This window comes from Streptopelia decaocto (assembly GCF_964273445.1).
Source record: "Streptopelia decaocto genome assembly, chromosome: 16".
NCBI lineage: Eukaryota > Metazoa > Chordata > Aves > Columbiformes > Columbidae > Streptopelia > Streptopelia decaocto.
Window position 1 is genome coordinate 7,940,003 of NC_138671.1, and position 19,234 is coordinate 7,959,236.

General features: G+C 46.7%; 1 protein-coding gene across 1 annotated transcript; it reads left to right on the forward strand.

The window, feature by feature from the left end:
- The first annotated feature begins 1,265 nt into the window (after window positions 1-1,265).
- UTS2R (urotensin 2 receptor) lies at window positions 1,266-5,858 on the forward strand. Its single transcript, XM_082067244.1, has 2 exons — window positions 1,266-1,589; window positions 4,148-5,858. Exon 2 carries the CDS (start codon window positions 4,292-4,294, stop codon window positions 5,438-5,440), a length of 1,149 nt encoding a protein of 382 aa, XP_081923370.1. The 5' UTR covers window positions 1,266-1,589; window positions 4,148-4,291; the 3' UTR covers window positions 5,441-5,858.
- The last annotated feature ends 13,376 nt before the right edge of the window (window positions 5,859-19,234 follow it).

A 19,234-nucleotide genomic window follows, 5' to 3' on the forward strand; every position in this document is an offset into this window, starting at 1 on the left:
GATTTCAGAGCTCAGGCAGCCCTTTTTAGAGCTGTTAACATACAATCTATTTTCATTGCAAAAATCCACCCTCTACGTAAGGATTCATGCCTGACCCAAGTCCTCAGCACCCTTGAAAGCCCATCCCACAGAGGGACCGTGCTGTGCACACCAGGGACAGCCACTGCTCATGCTCGCCAATCTTTCCCAGTGCTACCACAGTCACCCTGCGCAGCTTGAGCGAAACTGGGTTCATGTTGCAGGAACACAAGACATTAGACACAAGATGCATCTCAAAGCGCCCAGATAGCAGAGTGTAAAAGGCTAAGGAGATGAAGAAATTAAACGAGTACCCAGGGGAAGGACTTAGAGGAGGAAATAGATCTCAGTTACAGTGATGCAGGATGGATGATCTGGGTCCAGCCGCCTCCCAGGAGCCCCATGCTGGGAAGCATCTCCTCATTGCAATGGTTGCCCAAATGCAAACTGGTGGAACAAGCAACAGACCTGGCGGGCATCTCTCCCATCCCTGTGTCCATTGGGAGACACCCGGGAGAGGTGAGTGCTCCTCGCTTCCCACCAGCACAAATCAGGAGCAATTCCCTGCAGCCCACAGAGCGGGGAACTGGGAGGACCAGCAATCCCACTGGTGCAGGCAACCAGCGCGATATGCAGCTGCTAATGAAATAATCCTGAGTTTAGCTTTGGCATTTCTCAGCACCAGCCCCTTCCTCACAGGCATTTTTTTCGAGGCGCCTGGTTGATCTCACTCCATCTTTACCCTCCTTGAGTATCACTGGGGAAAGGCAACCAGCCGAACCCCAAACAACCTGGGTAACATTTTGTTACCGCCAGTCTGAAATATCTCAGATGCTGTGGTGTGTGATACCACCACACAGATTTGTCTGTTGATACGCCGTCCAACCCAAATAAACTTTGGCTTCACTTTGGAATTGATCTCTGAACCGAGGAGCTCTGCCATTTCCCTGGGCAACCCACCCTCCCGCAGGAATTTAACCCTCCCTGGCCCAACTGCTCTCACAATGGTTTTGCTCAGGCAATATTAGCCATCAGTGCTCATCAGTGTGACGTGAGGAGGGACGGAATGGCTTTTTGTATCACCGGTCCTGGGATGAGAACACCCTTGAGATTGTGCATCCCCAGCTGGCTCTTGGCCAGGCGGGGGGAGCCGCCTAAACAAGCCCCGGCTATCAAAATACTGCTGCTTTAAAAAGGCTCTTCACTGGCTGCAGTCAAAACCACGCTATGCCTCACGTCACCGAGGAACAGAAATAGCAGGCATGAGTGAAGGGAGGAGAATGAGAGTATCAAGAGCGCACAGATTTCAAACATACTTGGCGAGGTAGCGCGGTCCCTTCCTGCCGCTGCCCTTCCAGATGCGACGGAGCACGGGGATCTCTCGCTGGCTGCCCAGGAAGGAGGATTCTCTTTTTTTCCTTTTTCTCTCTCTCTTTTTTTTTTTTCTTTTTTTCTTTTTTTCTTTTTTTCTTTTTTTCTTTTTTTCTTTTTTAAGCTTCAGCTTTAATGCTACAAGATTTGTTTTTGTTTTATTTCTTGTAGGAAACTTCGTCTGCTGGATTTAAAGCAAGGTTTGAGCAGGAGGAATTAATTTATGTTTGTAGCTACTGGAATGTGCATGGTACTCCTGTGTGATGATAATGTAGAGGAAAAGGCAGGATTGGCTGGGAAAATTGCTTAGACCGTAAGATGCTTGAATAGCTGCTTGGAATAACAAGCTCTGTATTGTGTGTGTGCATGTGAGTGTGTGGATTTACGTACAAGTGCAGCAATGACAGTAACTTTAAAACAATGCGAGGTTTCCCCAGTTTGCTTAATTTTCCTCCTGTAGGAGTGAGGACTTGCCTCGCTCTGGGCTCTGTCTGGAGACAGGTGAAGTGTCCGGATTGCATTTAGTGCCATGGGAATTTTATGAATGAAGCAAACGGCAGGTTCAGTGGCAGAGGAGCAGAGCGGGAGATGCGCGGCGCTGAGCTCTCTCTGCAGGAGCTGTCGCGGCAGGGAACCGCACAGAGTGCGCAGGCACGGCGCAGATCTGCTACAGGTGCCTGGAGCTCAAAGTGAAGCAGCTGCAGGAGGACAGGACCTGGGCCGTGGAAACACACTCCTGAAAATGAGCTATTACAAATCCGACTGAGCTCGATAGCTGTGTGCATGACCAGCTCTGGGCTTGGCTGGAGCACCCCATGCAGAGCCATTTGTTTCCGACCAAGTGTGTTGGAGATCGTGTGGCAGAGGAGCAGGCAGAGCTCGCCGAGCGTCTGCATCTCCTTCATGCGTGATGCTGTAGCTGCCAGCACAGCTCATCCGTGGATATCGACGAAGTGGACAACGAGAGAACAAGTTGGTGAATGGGCAGGCTGGCAACACATATCCAAAGCCATGCAGGAGGAGACCACACAGCACGGCGGGGGAGGGAGGGGGTAGATTTGGGTTTGCAAGGTCCAAGAAAGCCAAGATGCTGGTGAAGCTGCTGGAGAGCAGCCCAGAAGAATGACGTCCCAAAGGAGCACTGAGCACTGCAGGACCGTGCTTCGTCTCTCCCCCTCAGATGTACCAGAAAGAACTCTTGTGGGAGATGAGCTCTGTGTATTGCGCTTTTCTCTCTCTTTTTTTTTTTTTTTTTTCGCCCCTATCTCAATTGTTAAGCAAGGAGAAGTCTCCCTCTGTCCTATATTGATCTCTTTTATGCAGAGTTTTTGCATGACATCTCCATAGCACCCATGACCCACAACAGGTGATAACAGGAAGAGAAGAAGATGAGGGCAAGCCCTGAAGAGGATGAACACTGTCCATCCTCTAGTGCTACAGGGGTCACTGTTGGGGTCTGTGACACAAGGGCAGCAGAGGAGGGTCTGGTGCTGCGATCCGGCTGCCAAGGAGCAAGTGGGAGGAAAGAGGGAAAGGGGTCAGAGCTGGTGTGGAGGCAAAGGGACAGCGAACTCACTGGGAAAAGCTGCAAAACTTAAAAAATTCCCAGGACAAAACCAACCCAACCTGCCCAGTGGAATGAGGCGGAGGGAGGTCTTTGCCTGCTGAGCCCTGCGAGGACAAGGTGGTCCAGAACCCCTTCTCACAGCATTTTTCAAACAAAAGGACAATCTGAGCTCCATAAAACACGTAGTGCAAACATACTTCTGTGCGCAGTGACCTTTAGGTTGGCACAGGCTTCTAGTATGTCTTAAAATTTGGGCATTTTAGCTACTTCTTCAGTGTTTCCCACAGGTACGTGTGATCAACCTTTGCCTACATGCAGAGTCAGTATAAATTCAAAGCAACACAGCCACTATTTATATAGTGTTGGGCTCGAGCTTACCACAAGCTTCTGCGTACAAAGAGCGATTGCTTGTCTAACACACTACAGAACAATCTCACACCTCGCTGAATAAGGCTGTTTAGACAGGTTCACCGACAGGTCTGTCTGAAATACCTCCATGCGTGGACACATGAAAAGCTGTGGGATCACACTTGACAGAGAGCATGAAAAGAAACAGCATTTACAGACATATGAAACCCACAGTGCAACCTACAGCTTGCTCTATAGATAGAAAATGTGTTTTCTTTCTCCATCGCTCAACTACAATTTGAAACTGCAGGTCAGGACACAGCAGGAGCTTCTCATTCAAGGAAACGTTGCTCTGTGGCTGCACTGCAGAAATGCTGGGCAGGACTTTGAGTGTATCACTTACACAAAACAGGCAACAATTTGGCTGCAAGTGGTAAATCCAAAGGCTGTTTTCCCTCTTTTGGGGTCTTTTACTTCTTCAGAGCTAAGAGCTTAGCAAAGAGGTATAAGCAATCATGCTGACATGTCTGTAAGTTGCCGTTATGGGTTTAGGAAGGACGCTTTTTTCCTCAACCCCAAACTAACTTTAAGGATTGCAGCAAGTGGTTCCAATGATCAGCTCAGTCTCTCTTGTCTCTTTTCCATGGACACACTAAAACATGTCACTCCTCAAAGCTGTGCTCTTGTAACAATAGAATGAACCTTACACATGAGTGGCCTCAGTGCAGAAGACCTTTGGTACATGTAAACAGATGCGTACTCAGGGACGGGTACCTTCTAAATGATAATTCGTGTTGATTTGACAGATTTCTAATATGTTGGTTTCTGATGTCTTTCTTCTAGTGGAGAATGCAGATCATCCTTGGATGAGACCCTGCTACAAAATGGTTCACCGTCTCCCCATGGTCGCATTTCTCGGAGCAGAAGGAACAGATCTTCGGAGTCCTGTGGCATGAGCAAAGCCTCTGGCATTCAAAGGCCAGGAGGATGTCCCTCACCGATGAGCTGGAGAGCCACTTTTCTGCGACCCCCTACATGGTGACAGACACAAGCGAGGGCAGCCTGTTCAGAATCGGTTCCAACGCCTCCACCAATGCCACCGGGGATGGTGTCCCAGCTGCCAGTTCCATGGAGGACATGATCGCCATCTGCACCATCGGGACGATCCTTTCCCTCATGTGTGTGATCGGGGTGACAGGCAACGTCTACACCTTGCTGGTGATGTGCCATTACTTGCGATCATCTGCCTCCATGTACATTTACATCATCAGCCTGGCGATGGCGGACCTGCTGTACCTTCTCACCATCCCCTTCATCGTTGGGACCTACTTCATTCAGAAATGGTACTTTGGGGACATTGGCTGTCGCATTCTGTTCAGTCTGGACTTCCTCACTATGCACGCCAGCATCTTCACCCTCACGGTCATGAGCACAGAACGTTACTTTGCTGTGCTGAAGCCCCTGGACACGGTGAAGAGGTCCAAGAGTTACCGAAAGGCCATTGCTGTTGTCATCTGGCTGGTGTCACTACTGCTCACCCTCCCAATGCTCATCATGATCCAGCTGGTGCAAAGGGACAACAAAAGCATCTGCCTGCCCACTTGGAGCAAGACATCCTACAAAGTCTATCTCACCATCCTTTTTGGTACCAGCATCGTGGGCCCAGGGGTAATCATTGGCTACCTTTACATCCGATTAGCTAAGATTTACTGGGTGTCGCAAACAGCATCTTTCAAGCAGACCAAGCGGCTGCCAAACCAAAAGGTGCTCTATTTAATCTTCACAATAGTGCTGGTGTTCTGGGCTTGCTTCTTGCCTTTCTGGATATGGCAGCTCCTCTTCCAGTATTATGAATCCTTACCTTTATCTCCCAAGGTGATGAAGAACATTAATTATCTGACAACCTGTCTGACCTACAGCAACAGCTGTATCAACCCTTTTCTCTACACCCTGCTCACCAAAAACTACCGGGAGTACCTGAAGAACAGACAGCGGTCCCTTAGCAGCAACAGCGGGTACTTCCAACGGAGGAATCGTTTTCAGAGGATTTCGGGGAGATCCCTGTCCACGAGCAGTCAGCACTGCACAGAGACATATGTTCTTGCTCACGCTCCTTTGGGAAACAGCAGTGCCTGAAGGTAAAATATATCTCCCAGAACAATCAATATTGACTTCAATGTTGCTTTGATTTAAAGTGTACATTGTAAAGGCAAAGCCTTAGCAGATCCATCATGTGCACACATTTAGTCCGGAGGCCGTGCCGTATGTCTGTTCTCATTTTCTTCAGTGCCACCGATTTGATGCTAGCAACATTCAGCTGAACATCTATCTAAATAGTCTCTCGCTTTTTATCTTTGTATTTTATAGTGTACGTCTCCTCAAGTAGCCATCAATAATGAAAGCCTATAACAGGGCCATGTTTTTTAATAGTATCAGCTGTCTCACAGAGTTTAAAATTATGTTTTCCTGTGAATGGCTGTAGTTTGCTCTTTCTTTAGCAGTAATGCTAAATTTGTAATTGTACAAGGACTAAAAACAAAGAAATAAAGACAAAGCAGCTGTTGTTTGTGACATGTAATTTGGTTTGAATTTGAGGTAGGACTGCACAATGTGCATGAGGCATATCTAGGGGTGTTTGTCCTGGTTTTGGTCGTATTCACATTTATTCTACGCTCGTGTATGCACTGGGCGTGATGCTCCATTCACAGAGATGTCTGTAGTGGGGCTACACCATGGTTCACGCCAGCCAGCCAGGATTCCCATGACAGTGCCACAGGGAACACTCAGCATCCCCTAATGTGGTGACCCCAAGCACATGAGCACCCGTGTTGGGGAGCATCACCTATCCTGGACACAGGTATCTGCCCTCGTCCAAGGAGGAATTGGGAACCTCTGCTGTTGTTATTCTCAGGGCATCCGTCAACAAACTGCAACATCCAGCCTGAGGGACCAGACCCACATCACCAAGGCCAGGAGGAAAGGACAGAGGGAGAGGAGGGAGGGTGAGGAGATGTGATTCCCAATCGGCAAAGCTATGCTATCTGACCTAATGTTCTCAATTATAAAAGCACTGGTTCACTTCTAGAGAGTTTACTTCTTCCCTTCACAGGAGATTATTTTGCTTTACTGCTACAAAAAGTGAATATAGCCCTGCCTACACCACAGACACATTGCCTGCCCTGGCTTTCACTGATAATAAGGAATCATTGGTATAAATATATCTTCCATGATGTCTGGTGCTTGCCCAACGAGTCTAAAAGTACCTTCTCTGGGATGCTGCCAACACCTGTAAAGGAGTCCTCTGCTTGCATTAGCCCCGTTACCTCATTAGCAAGGATACAACGATGCAATGCCAACACGACTCTAACCAAGTTACAGAATTAGAAGCAAATTAACACTTAGGAATAAATTCTGGCCTCTAGTGTGATACTCCATTTGGCAGTGAACTCTGCTTGCTTATACAGAAACAGAATTTAGGATTTAAGCACTTATTCCCCTCCAAGGTATTTAAATGGCCATTGCTCATGAGGACAGTGAAAACTCTGCTTCCAGCCTCCCTGAGTTATACACTTGGAGAAGAAATTGCCTCTTTCATGCTTAAAGTTTGTTATGTATGGGGAAGATTGCACATGTCATGAAAGAATACTCTCGTGCATGCAGTTTTACAACCCTGCTTGCAGTGCAGTATGTTGCCCAGCAAGTCCTACTTCAGGATAAGCCCCTTCTTGATTATAAAGGGGCAGAAACACCATTATATTTGGCTATTTCCTACACCAACAGTACTTGTTAGTTTTCAGACACTCCTCAGTCTGGACACGCACTAGCCAAAGCCCATTAGAGAGACTAAAGCGTCACTGACCCCTCCATAAAGAAGAGGGAGTCCATGGATGGGAGGTGAAGAGACTTGCCATATTCATTAACTCATTTTCCACTTTCACAGTCAGGTGTTCATCACAGGTCAGAATGCAAAATTTTGCCTTCTTTTTTTTTTTTTTTTCTTTGAAATTACAATTTTAACTTCTCCTTGCTCAGAAATAGCCAGACAAGCCCAAGACAAGCACAGCACAAGCGCTTCCCATCATTGTGAAGCAACGACACTGCGGGTTGAACCTTTAGACAGCACAGTCCATCTTTGCTCGTATCAGACAGTCAAATGAGAAGGCGGTTTGGAAATCTCAACTCATCCAGGCTTTACACACCAGTGAGTGCAGAAGAGTTACCAAAAGACACAGCAGCAGATTTGTCCCCAGAATTAATCAGTCTAACCCCTTTATCCCCAGCGGGGCTGCTCTGATTAACGTCCCCAAGCCCACCACAACCAACGCGTCTCATGGAAAATATCACAGAATCACAGAATCACAGAATCGACTGGGTTGGAAAAGACCTCAGAGATCATCGAGTCCAACCCTTGGTCCAACTCTAGTCCGTTTATTAGATCATGGCACTAAGTGCCATGTCCAACCTGAGTTTAAAAACCTCCAGGGACGGCGAGTCCACCACCTCCCTGGGCAGCCATTCCAAAGCCTGACCACTCTCTCTGTAAAGAATTTCTTTCCAATATCCAGCCTAAATTTCCCCTGGCAGAGTTTAAGCCCATGCCCCCATCTGCACAAAGCCTCTGTAGGTGCAACAGGCACCCTGGGAGGAGCACGAGCATCGTGCCATGGAAGCGGGGCCGTGCCGGAGGCCCTGCCGTGCCCTGGGAGTTGAGCTGGGCTCAACGCCGGGCACAGGAGTCCCTGCCCCACCAAGGACACGCAGCCTCAGCTCTGGGCTGCACGGGCTTATTTCTTGTTTCTCGTTTGAAGCTTGTGCTGTGTTCTCCACAGGGGCTTGCAAGTGTGTTTGTCAAATCAGCACAACAAAGGCGAGAGAAAAGTAGATACCCGCAAGTCAGGGAATGATTGCAGGGGATGTGTCCATCAATACCGGGTCATCTTTGAATGCTGAGATGTTCCATTAAAGCATTTCAATCTCCCCCCCAGGCTGAGATTTTTTCTCTCCTTCAAACACTCGCATCCATCACCACTCAGCACAAGGGAATATTATTCCATGTCTACAGGTAAGAGCAAGGCTCTGAGCAGTGCACAGCATATGCCCCAGCTCTGCATCCCCAGCTAACTTTACCAGCCACACTCAGATATCAAACATTAGGCAACTGTCACCCTGAAACCAAACAGCAACTCAACCACGAGAGCCTGCTGAATATAAATGGGGGTGTCCTGGCAAGCAGCGAGGTCCAAAGATAGAACTGCCTCCTCCAAGATATAAATTAATTGCTTGGTTAGCAGTAGCTATAAAATAATTATTGTGCCCTGTTTATTCCTCCTTGCAGAAATCTACCATCAGTCAAAGATCCAAGAGCTGATTTTTTCATAAACAAAATCTGAAATCAGTGTAAAAAGGATGCTCCAGGTGGCAAAGTCAAAACTCTGATGTTTTGCTCATTTAAGCCAGGCTGCATTCAGCAGTGCCTCAAAACTCACAGAAAGTGCAGCTGTAAATACACAGGGTGTGCAGAAAGGGCCAGGACAGAAATGCTGGTCCCTGTGGAGCTCCTACCAGCTGGGAAAGGCCGGTACCCACGCTGGTGGCTGAAACAGACAGCAAAATACAGCTGGGGCCAGGCGATGTTTTCAGTTGGATAGTGTCTTTGCCAGAAAAGGATGACGTTTGTGTTTACTCAAACTATTTGCAAATCCACCCAGAAATTCAAGAATCCTTCTGGAAAGGTTTTTGTTTTCTTTCTTTCTTTTAATTTTTCCAAATACTGAATTGTCTCATTTCAGCCTTTAGGAGGCAAAACAACACAATTTCTCACTTCCAGATGAAGTTTCATTCATCGGGTTTCTTACACTCAATTTTAAAAATCCTCTGCCCGTTCTGTTCAAACCACAGGACTCTCACAAGAAGTTCAAGTTGCAAAGCAATTGCTGTGTGTCCCTGTCTAAAACCCACCAAGATGGGGTGGGCACCCCCGGTGGGGAGCGCTGCAGCAAACACCCTCTGCCCAGGTCCCACAGGCACAAACCTTCCCTGATTTAAGATGATCGAAACCCTCAGTTATTATTATTCCTTCTGCAGATCAAACTCCAGCTGCCTCCAGTGCAACACTAGAGAATTCATTGAAATAAAAAACTAAAAGTACCCGACCTACTCTCGTATTTGGCCAGTTTTGCGCCAAAGTGACAACCAGACATGTTGAATATCGTCCCGTGCACACCCAGATCTGGGCCAGCTCTGCATGGGGATTCCTGCCATATATTTATTGCATGAGCTGCCATATTCTAGAAAAAAAAAGTGACAATTCTAAGTGATTCTGATCACTTTGGCATGTCCAAGTTCAATATCTCAGCTGTAAGTGCTGCTTACACTCTGGTACACCTGATTTGCAGATAAGGATACTGACCTAGGCATATCAGAAATGTGGTGGAATCAAGGTAATCAAGGAGGCAATGTAACAGAAAACAAATTATGCTGCAAGAATAGGGAGACATATTTGAAAGTGGGCTGGAAAAGGAGAGGCAGAGGGAAAGCAGGCAATTTGTTGCTGATTCCTGGTGTTTCAGGGCAGTAAAACTGAAAGCTAACTGCAAAGGTTGCAGAAAAATATCTCACCTTGTTGAGTGAGTGTCAAGCAGCAGATAAATGCATTGCTGATATTAACAAAGAAACACCTATGAGGAAAATTAATCTTAGTTTTACACACCAAATAATGGACCTCGGAGCTATAACAAGTCACCAGCCAAATGTTCAGCAGCAATGCAAGAAGCAAACAGGCCAGTTGTGCAGAAAGGCAGCAAGAGCAAAACTGGTTCAACCCAGCCCAGCCATTTCTGATTTAAAATTGAGAGATTTTCCTCAGTTTCTCAGCTCTCATGTTACTGCAATACATCAGACTGTCACATGCAATGACCAAAGGTACTTCACATCACTTAGCGTACACTGTGAGTGGCGAAAACCCAAAAATGCTACAGGTCTGAATGCTACAGGACACAGCACATAAATCCAACATGGACCTGACTCCCGCAAGTCTCCCCAGGCAGCAATAAGGCCAAATCCCAGCAGTTCACCAAATGCAGTTGGCACAGTAAACATTTTAAGAGAAAATTTAGCTCGCTTTTATTCTGCTTTCCCAGGAACAAACACCCCATCAATGTACTGGGAGATCAAGGAGTCTACCAGTCAAAAAAGTCAGAGTTTTATATGCAATTTGAAGGCTTGTTGCTAAATCTAGTCTTCCCAATGTTTATCACCTGGCAAGGCATCTGTCTGCCAGGAGAGCTCATTTTTTTGCCACAGGAGAAAGTGCAAATATCATCAATCTAGTTTCAAAGAGCAAAACACTCAAGCATGCATAATTTTAACTGTCATTAAATTTAATTACATGTCAAGTAGCTGCTGTTACTAGTTTAAAGCTATCTAGGAAGAGGATAAAACAACAGAATAACATCAAATATATATAAAAAAAGAATCAGTGAAAGAACCTGACTCAATGATAGAGTGAAACATCCACCGACACAGGGCCAGACAGGACAGGATTTATCACAACAGCTCTGACTGTAACCACCGTCCTGGCTGATTCAGGCGTCACACATTACACGCAGACATCCTGTAACTCCCATTACAGCTAATTCATTGGCATCAACTGCAGTTCCAGCCACAAAACATCCAAGACCTGTTTTTTCAGATGGGCCAAAGGCATCACAAATGGTGCACCCACCAATGGACAGATCCTCAGAATAAATCAGTCCTCACAGGAAAGAAAGGTAAATGCCAATAGTGAAGCATGAGCATCAGTAAGGAGGTTTTATCCATTGCACAATGGCAGCAGGTAACCACATGCATTGGGAACCAATGTAGCAACACTCCTTCCAAGGTTTTCTTTTGCAGGAAATCACAAATTATTTCAACTATTGAATCTGCTGCACAAACCTGAGCGCACGTGGGCAACAATGGTGCCCTCCGGCTTTTCCTGTGTTTGTGTTTATTCAAAACACTAAGGGAAACACACCCATCCAGCCTCCTGCTGATTGCTTGTTTAGTTTATGATTTACTGCTCCAAGGAGAGTGTAACATAATTAATTCATTAACTGCAGGCGTTCTACAAACAGAATTGTTGCATCCCAAATGTCTGTGCGAGCTGGTGAGTCACGAGTACTCTGTGACATCTTCAGAGGCAGATTTCTGCTCTGTGCCCAGAACAGGGACCGGAGGGATCTCGGTACCGAGGACAACCAGGCTGTGGCAGGATGACACAGTGTGACACAAGCCCCAGCAGCTCCTGGACCAGGTGCCCTTGCTGGACAACATCTCTGGTGGGTTGGAGCACTCCAGCGAGTCCACTTGGGAGATGCTGGACCTGAATTCAGCTGAGAAGCAATTCCACTGAAGTCAAGGGAGAAAAAAAGAATTCTGTGGATTTTATCTTTGCCTTGCGTTATTGCCAAAATATTTGGATAGTTTGGCAACACAGAGCAAAACACGGAGAGGAAGAATGCAGGAGCGGAGCAGTAGGTGGGTTCCACCTGGCGTTGACTGAAATGTGCAGGTGGCCTATGGAAAAGAAAGTCTGACTGTGAAGGTTATGGGCCAAACCACACAGGGAGGCCAGGACTAAGACAGAGATATAATACAGTTCAGGCATGTTTAAGTTTGCACAAAGTCTGCCTATGTTTTCAAGCAAGGCTAAGAATCTCTTATTTCATGCAAGCTGTGCTTACCAAGGAAAACCTACAGGGCCAAGTCTCAATACAAATAGGTTGATTTTCATTGGAGTAAATGTAGCTGTACCAATTTATGCTATGGCAAAAAAACCCCACCACCCAAAACATTTTTGGCCCTTTGACATCAGTAAATATGAATTTCGGTTTTCTACATTAATAAGAATCAAGATAGCAAATGGTCTCATGAATGATAAAGTAATCAACTTGCAGTATTCAAATGGGAGGCCTACCCAAAGTCACATCAGAAACAGTGCAGAACAATATAAAATAAGGTGGAATTTCCAAAGTTTTCCAGTCCTTGGAGCATCAGAAAACAGTACATTTCCTCTCTTTAAGGGCAGCCTGTGCTGAACCTTCCTGTGCTGTTCCAGCCTTCTTCTTCATGGCTGGGTTTCAGTACAGCAGCTCTGGCCATCTGGCTTCATTAAAACATCATCGTGTCCCCGGCTTTCTTTGATGGACCAAAAATAGTAAGAGCAGTTCCCCATTTAGCGATCCCTCATTTAGCAGTGCTAGCTGGTGGGTTGATTACAATTTAGGTTAGCTAATTAAAGAAGAAAACATCTTTGTAAGCTGCTGGGGCTTGATTTGCTTTCTGCTGTCTAAAACGTCTTCTTTGATTTGAAACCTGTGCTTTAAAAGATCTGCTTTGGGGCCAATATGCACCAGAACATACCCTGAAGCAAACACTGTAATGCATGAAGAATGGTGCTCAGCCACCAAAGACCTAAAGTCATCTTTCTCCCATTCTGCAGGAATGCTGGACTACTAAAATCCTTACCTGCAAACAGAAGCCTATATGCTTTGATACGTGGGCTTGAGGATTATCTCGGATGTTTTAAGAATCACAAATATCTGCTTTAGAGAATTTTCTTAGAGGAAAAAACCCTCCTCAAAGCCTTGGTGGTGAAAAGCAAAATCCCAGCCTATATCCGCAGAGCTGAACAACAAAATACCCTTCCCAGGGACAGGCGGTGGTTCCTGTGCCCTCCCCACACCAGGGAATCACTGTCTCCCAGAACAAAGGGGAGCAATGGGGTTGTGCTGAAAACATGTGGCTGAAATCAAAGAAATTCTAAATTCTAAAATTAAACTGGTTCCGGCACAGACTTTCATGTGAACCCAGGCCAGACAATTTATTTTTTTGAGTTTCTCATCACTAACTTGCCCTTTCTTTCTCCCACATTTTGTCCCTCGTGTCTATTTAGGATATAAATTCCCTAGGACACTGAGTACCTCTCGCAAAACCTGCATAGATGTTGAGTACAGCAGGGCCACGAAGGTGACCAATGACTTCAAAACCAGCTATGATACAAACAACAAATTTCAGCTGCTAATGTTAAAAGCAAAGGTATTTACTACAGAGAGGCTTTAATCCTTGACAAAGCTGGTGCTGTGGTGTCAGATGTCCATACATACCCTGTTTCCCCAGAAATAAAACAGGGTCTTTTATTGATTTTTGCTCTAAAACTTTTACTTTTTTACATGCATAGCTGCCTAGACACTATTTAAATTGACTTTTTAAAATGAATTGTAACTAGGGCTAGTTTTTGGAGTAGGGATTATATTGTGAGCGTCCTCAAAAACCCTGAAAAATCATGCTAGGGCTTATTTTCAGGGTAGGTCTTATTTTTGGGGAGAGTATATAGCACACATCATCTGTGCTCCTGAGCGAGGAAGGGACAGGACACGTGTCCGCAGCAGCAGAGACCTCGCTCTGTGGGACATCTCTGCCCTGCACGAGCCAGGTTATAGAGCTGCCTCCAGAGTCATTGCAGGATTTATTTATTTTCTCAATGAATAATAAAGCAGCTTTTCTGCCCTGCTGTGAAAAGAACAGATCTGTCTGGATATGTGCTTATGGAAGAGCTGCACTGGCATATTTGGAGTTTCTCTGACTGGTCAGGTAAATCCATCACTGACATGTAAAAATGCTGCCCAAATGGCTTAGCTATCACTTTGCATATCTTGGCTAAGGAAAGCAGGCTAATGTCAGATTACCTTAGTATTAGTTAAATGCAGTTGTTTCTCCTTTGAGAGGGCAGCTGAATTTCCAGCTTTGGGAGCTTCAAGTATCCATGGCACTATCCAGCACTGCCCTGACACCCCCACAGCCAATCTGAGCCTACGAGCTACATCTGAAAATTGGCTTGGAAGGGTTTAGAAACTGTAGAAACTGCCTTTCATGGGGCTTCTCCGCACAAGCCTGCAAACGCCTGCAAGTGTTACTGCTGCAGCTCAGCAACCTGCAGAACTGCTCCTCTGGGGTAGGAGGTGGGAACATCAGACCAGAGTAAAGGTGTGAAACGGGGAGACGAGCTGGTGTGCATGGAGGAAAGGACTTTTGAGCTTTGGGTAACAGAAGTTTGCCAGACAGGGATGGAGAAGGACTGTGCACAGCTGTCTCCTGGGGGTTACCTCTAGAAAAGCCCGTACCTCAAACTGCTGAGCTCTGACCAGGAGGAACGGCATGTCAGGGTGTCCCCTCCGCCTCTTCTCAGGAAGGTCTGGACCTTCAACAAGTGTCAATACAGAAAAGCTCACAATATTTGCTTTCCTTACTGAAGTCCTTTGAGATCAATGCACAAAACAACAGGACACTCTATACTTCTTGAATCTTTGCTTTAGCATAAACTAACACAGAGTTATATGTTTTCTTTATTTCTGAGTGAAATAATTTTCAGGAAGAGAGAGGATCTGCCAGGTTGGTTGGGAAAGGGAGCAAGTAATATCGGGTACAAGCCAGGGAGACCTGAGGGCTCTGCCCAAGGCCATGCTGAGCCGAAACCATCTACCTGGCATGGTGCAGGACAACTTCATCCCTGGGGGAATGGTCACCGCCTCGCCGCAGCACCGGGGTGCGCCTGAGGAAAAGCTGAAATGTGAACACCGCTCAGCATGCCGCCGCTCACCGAGGCACGACAATGCCGAGTTATCCTTGGCAGCGCTCCCCCGAGCTGAAGTGATGTTTATAAGGCCGCTTTTTTAAATGAAAGAAAAATATACCCGAGTTGAGTTATATGGCAGATGTTTCTTCAGACTGAAGCTTGGCGGGGGATGCAGAATGGGATTATTCTGGCACCACCCAAAGCAGCACTCTTGCGGAGGTTTCTCTGTTTTATGTATTTATGTAAATCTTGAGAACTTTTAGTTCTCTTTCAGGGCTGTGCAGAGCCCACGTGGCAGAAGGGACTTGCCGATGCCCATTGATGGGGGAATCAAAAATTGTCTATGGAGAACAGAATAACCACATAGGAGAGTAGATACACATCAGTGGGCATATGCACATGGTTGTGTTACCGTGAAAGTGCTGGGAAGAGCAACTGTGTAGTCCTTTTGTGCATGACAGAGGCAGACGAGTGCCGCGTTCAGTGCACACGTATGGCTATGCACATGAGCAACGGCACCACGTTCCTCCTGACCCGCTCCAAGGCAGCTTTCTTAACATTCCTGGTGGGCTAGCAGCAAAGACAACAGAGCTGCCTTTCAGGTCTGGAAAGAGCAAGTGTATGCTTTGGATAAAGGGTCACAGCGAGACGATCAAGAGCCATTTGCACCGATTTTCATCCAAGGAATTTTCCCAGACTTCTGTATCACATCTGCTTAGCATCACCCCACAGCCGCTAAGCATCTCCTGCTGCAAGGTGCCAAACCAGCTTAGCAAAGCCAGGGGAATACAAGAGCCTTGTAATAACAGCACCTAAAACTCCCGCAAGGGAGAAACCATTTGTCCTTTGCCATTCCTGTAGCAGAAAATTATACTGGGCTACAATGAATTTCTACATTCTCTGTATCCATTACATTGGAAAATCCTCAGCAGCAGCAACAAGCTCCATTACAGCTGGCAAACACAAATTCACAAAGCAAGGGCCCATCACTGCATGCGAAGGGTGGGCAAAGCATCGCTTGCAAGAACTTTGCCACACCTGTAATTACACAAATGTGCAAATGGATGTAAAGACTGCCCAGGAGCTCAGTTTATTAACAGCCAGAGGCACAGGGGTGAGAACCCATCCCACTTTCAAGGAGGCGACCTTGGTGTCCATGCCCTCCTACAGCCGATGTAGTTAAGTGCACCCCATGGCTGTTCTCCATCCTGGGAGGGATCTCCCTCTCAGTAGGGACTAGACCTAATGAAGAGTCTCCACACACAGCCCTGGGATAGATCTGCATCACTCGGGAGTCACAGCATCAACGTCTGATCCTCCAATTTGATTCATAATTTTGTAGATAGCACAGGAGTTACAGAAAATGTGGCTGGTTCTGAAATCAAATATCGCAGGAACAGTGTGCACCCTCTATAACTAGCAGAGCCTGAATACCATTAGTCAGTATGTGACAGCAACAGAAAAATCAGTATAATTGGCATTGTACAGTATGTGGTTATCCTACAGGAAATTGTACCTTGCTGGACCAAGCCACAATAAAAGAGCTTGATATAACTCTGCAGCTCAATGCACCGGGGCCCTGCAGCAAATCACTATTATCTGAAGCACAATAAATATGGGACCAGTTCAAAGGCCACTGCAGAGGGTGCTGAGCACCCCGTTGTGCTTAGCGGGCTTCGGATCAGCCCCCGTCGGACTGCGTGTTCCTGCTGTCTCGAGTCCCTGCCCCCATTCTGCACACACAGGTCCATCTCACAGCGCCCCAGCTCCCTGGGGTGTGAAATGGATGCCGCCCGTTTCGGCAGAGATACAAACAGGAATCTTTTTTATCCCCTCCCAACTGCTTCTGTTTTCTGTGACAATCCCCAAGGCATTCAATATATCAGAAATTAAAGAAGCTACTGTAGAGAAACAGCAGGTGTGCATGGGGGAGAAAGCTTTAAAATAAGCACTTTAAAATTAATTACTAGATAATGATGTTGTATCTGAAGATACATGGGTAATGGCACATTAACAGCTGGCAGGACTGACAGTGCCTATTCCGCTCACACAGGCACAACAGAAATACGTGTTTTATCTCACAGCCTTTTCTCTGAAGATTTTCATTCACCCTCAAAACACTTCTAAAACGCGGAGAGCCGTCTGTCCAATTATTCACCCAGCTCCTCCCTCGTCCTCCCTCTTGCTCAGCGCTGTGGTTTGAACAAAAATGCTGGATATAGCCTCAAAAGTGTGCTCCCTTTTTTGCGGTCTCACACACATTCGCCTGTCTCCCCATTTCCTGGCTCCTCGCTCTTCTCATCAAATCAAAGTATTTAACAGCACAAGATTGCCTCAAGAGGCTCACAAAAAGATTTACCACATGCTTAAGACATGGAAGCTCATCCAGAGCCAGAGGAGCATACTGTCACAATTCAAAAACTGCTGTAGATCAACCTCTAATTTTACAATTTATAAAACAACTCCAAGTTTTTTCCAGCATGGCCCGCAAAGAAAGGAAGGGGGTTGTTTTCTGTATCCTCGGGCAGCTGCATTTACACAAAGAGTAACCTTCAAAACTGTCACAGATCCGTCAAATCCCTGTAAGCACTTTGAGAACAACCTTCCCGCAGAGCTGGGCCCTTGCGTGGGGCTCAGATTCCCACCAGCAGCGCTGGGCTGGAAGTACCGGGGATAAAGTCCTGTCTGCAGCCAGCGGGACGGGCTGGCCCCAGCACATCGGGATGGAGAAACCATCCAGGTCCTGCCTCTTTTGAGGCCTGAAGAACAAATTACCATTTCAAGGCAGGGTGTCAAGAGACGGATATCAAACACGTTGGCTCTTGGTGCTACTACAGTAATGAGAACAGATTAAGTGGACAGATGTCTAGAAACCAAGACCACAGACATCAGGCAAGAAAGGAATGCGAATCCTTCCCTAGAGGAAGGGATACTATCACCACCGATTTTTTAACTAAGATTCATCCTGGAATATCATGTTTTATGGAAATGTTACCTTGGCATCCAACATGGGCCTTTTCAAAAGAGCTCAGTAGTTTGAACTTTCTCACAAACAGACACTTTTCCACCTTATGAAGTCACCAGCCTTTTTAATTTCCCTCTCCATCCAAGACAGAGCACGGACTGAAATCCCTGTGGAGCATGAGGAGGAGAACTTGGCTGAGAAAAACCCACACTCACATAGCGCCAGCCCTGGACAGGGCTCTTGGTTTCATCTCCCACAAGCACTAACATTTATTCCAGGCTTTTGGTTTGTTGTTTGTTTTTTGTTGTGCTTTTTTTTTTCCCCCTCCCTAAATGATTTTAAATCTCCGATGGGACTCTGCATTTTGTTTCATTCCAATCAGCAGTAACACTAGTGGCTTTTGGACTGCAAAAAGCAGAGTGAAAAAGCAGACAGCGGTGGGAGAAACAACCCACAGACATTCTAGTGCCAGCACTGATATCACATTGAATAGATATTTGAAAGACTTTAGTGGCTTGGTATCATTACTCCCAGAAGCAGCAACTGTTTGAAGCACTCCAGCACAATTTGCACTCAGAAATTCTGGTCTCTATGTGCCCAACAAATGGAACAAACTCCGGTTTGTACCTCACAGTGCAGAACAGGATGGGTTGAAGCCTCCTGGACTTTTGGTGTCTAACTGTTTCATGGCAATTTAAAGATCATCTTTACTGGCTCAAACATTAAAATCTACCTCCTCAGGAGATGACCTGAATCAAGGGGCAGCATTTCATGGGGTAACACTGAGTGGGACCCCACTGTGTTCTGCAGAGGGTCGTGCTTGCTCAGGCTCCCTCCTCACTCCATCTGCAGGGACATGTTCTGCTGGCAAGAAGGTGCAGGGCAGGTCTGCTCTCACAAGTAATGGGCAGGGATAGGCTACTAACTTAGCAGAAAGGAAAGAAAAAGATCAAAAGGCACAAGCAAGTGACACTAGGAGATGCTGTCCCCTTCTAATCTTCCATAGGTCAGACCTCACACCAGCTGAATTAGTGATATACTGCAGAGACTGGGGATGGAGCCAGGCTCCCCCTGAGCAACAGGGACCTGATGGCATCTGTCCTGTGCCATTGACATGGCCCTCGACACAGCCGGGAGCAGCGGTGGGGAGCGATGCTGGCCCTGGGCGGGCACACGGGTGCCACGCTACACCGGCACAAGCCACTGCCAGCGCTGCTGATGCCAGCAGGACAGCATCAGAGGCTGGCATTGCTTTTCTCCATCAGGCGAGCCTGTTTTAATTAGCTCCATCGCCTCAAAGAGAACATGCATACATTCAGGATGAAGTGGGACCACTGACAGGGCTGGGGAC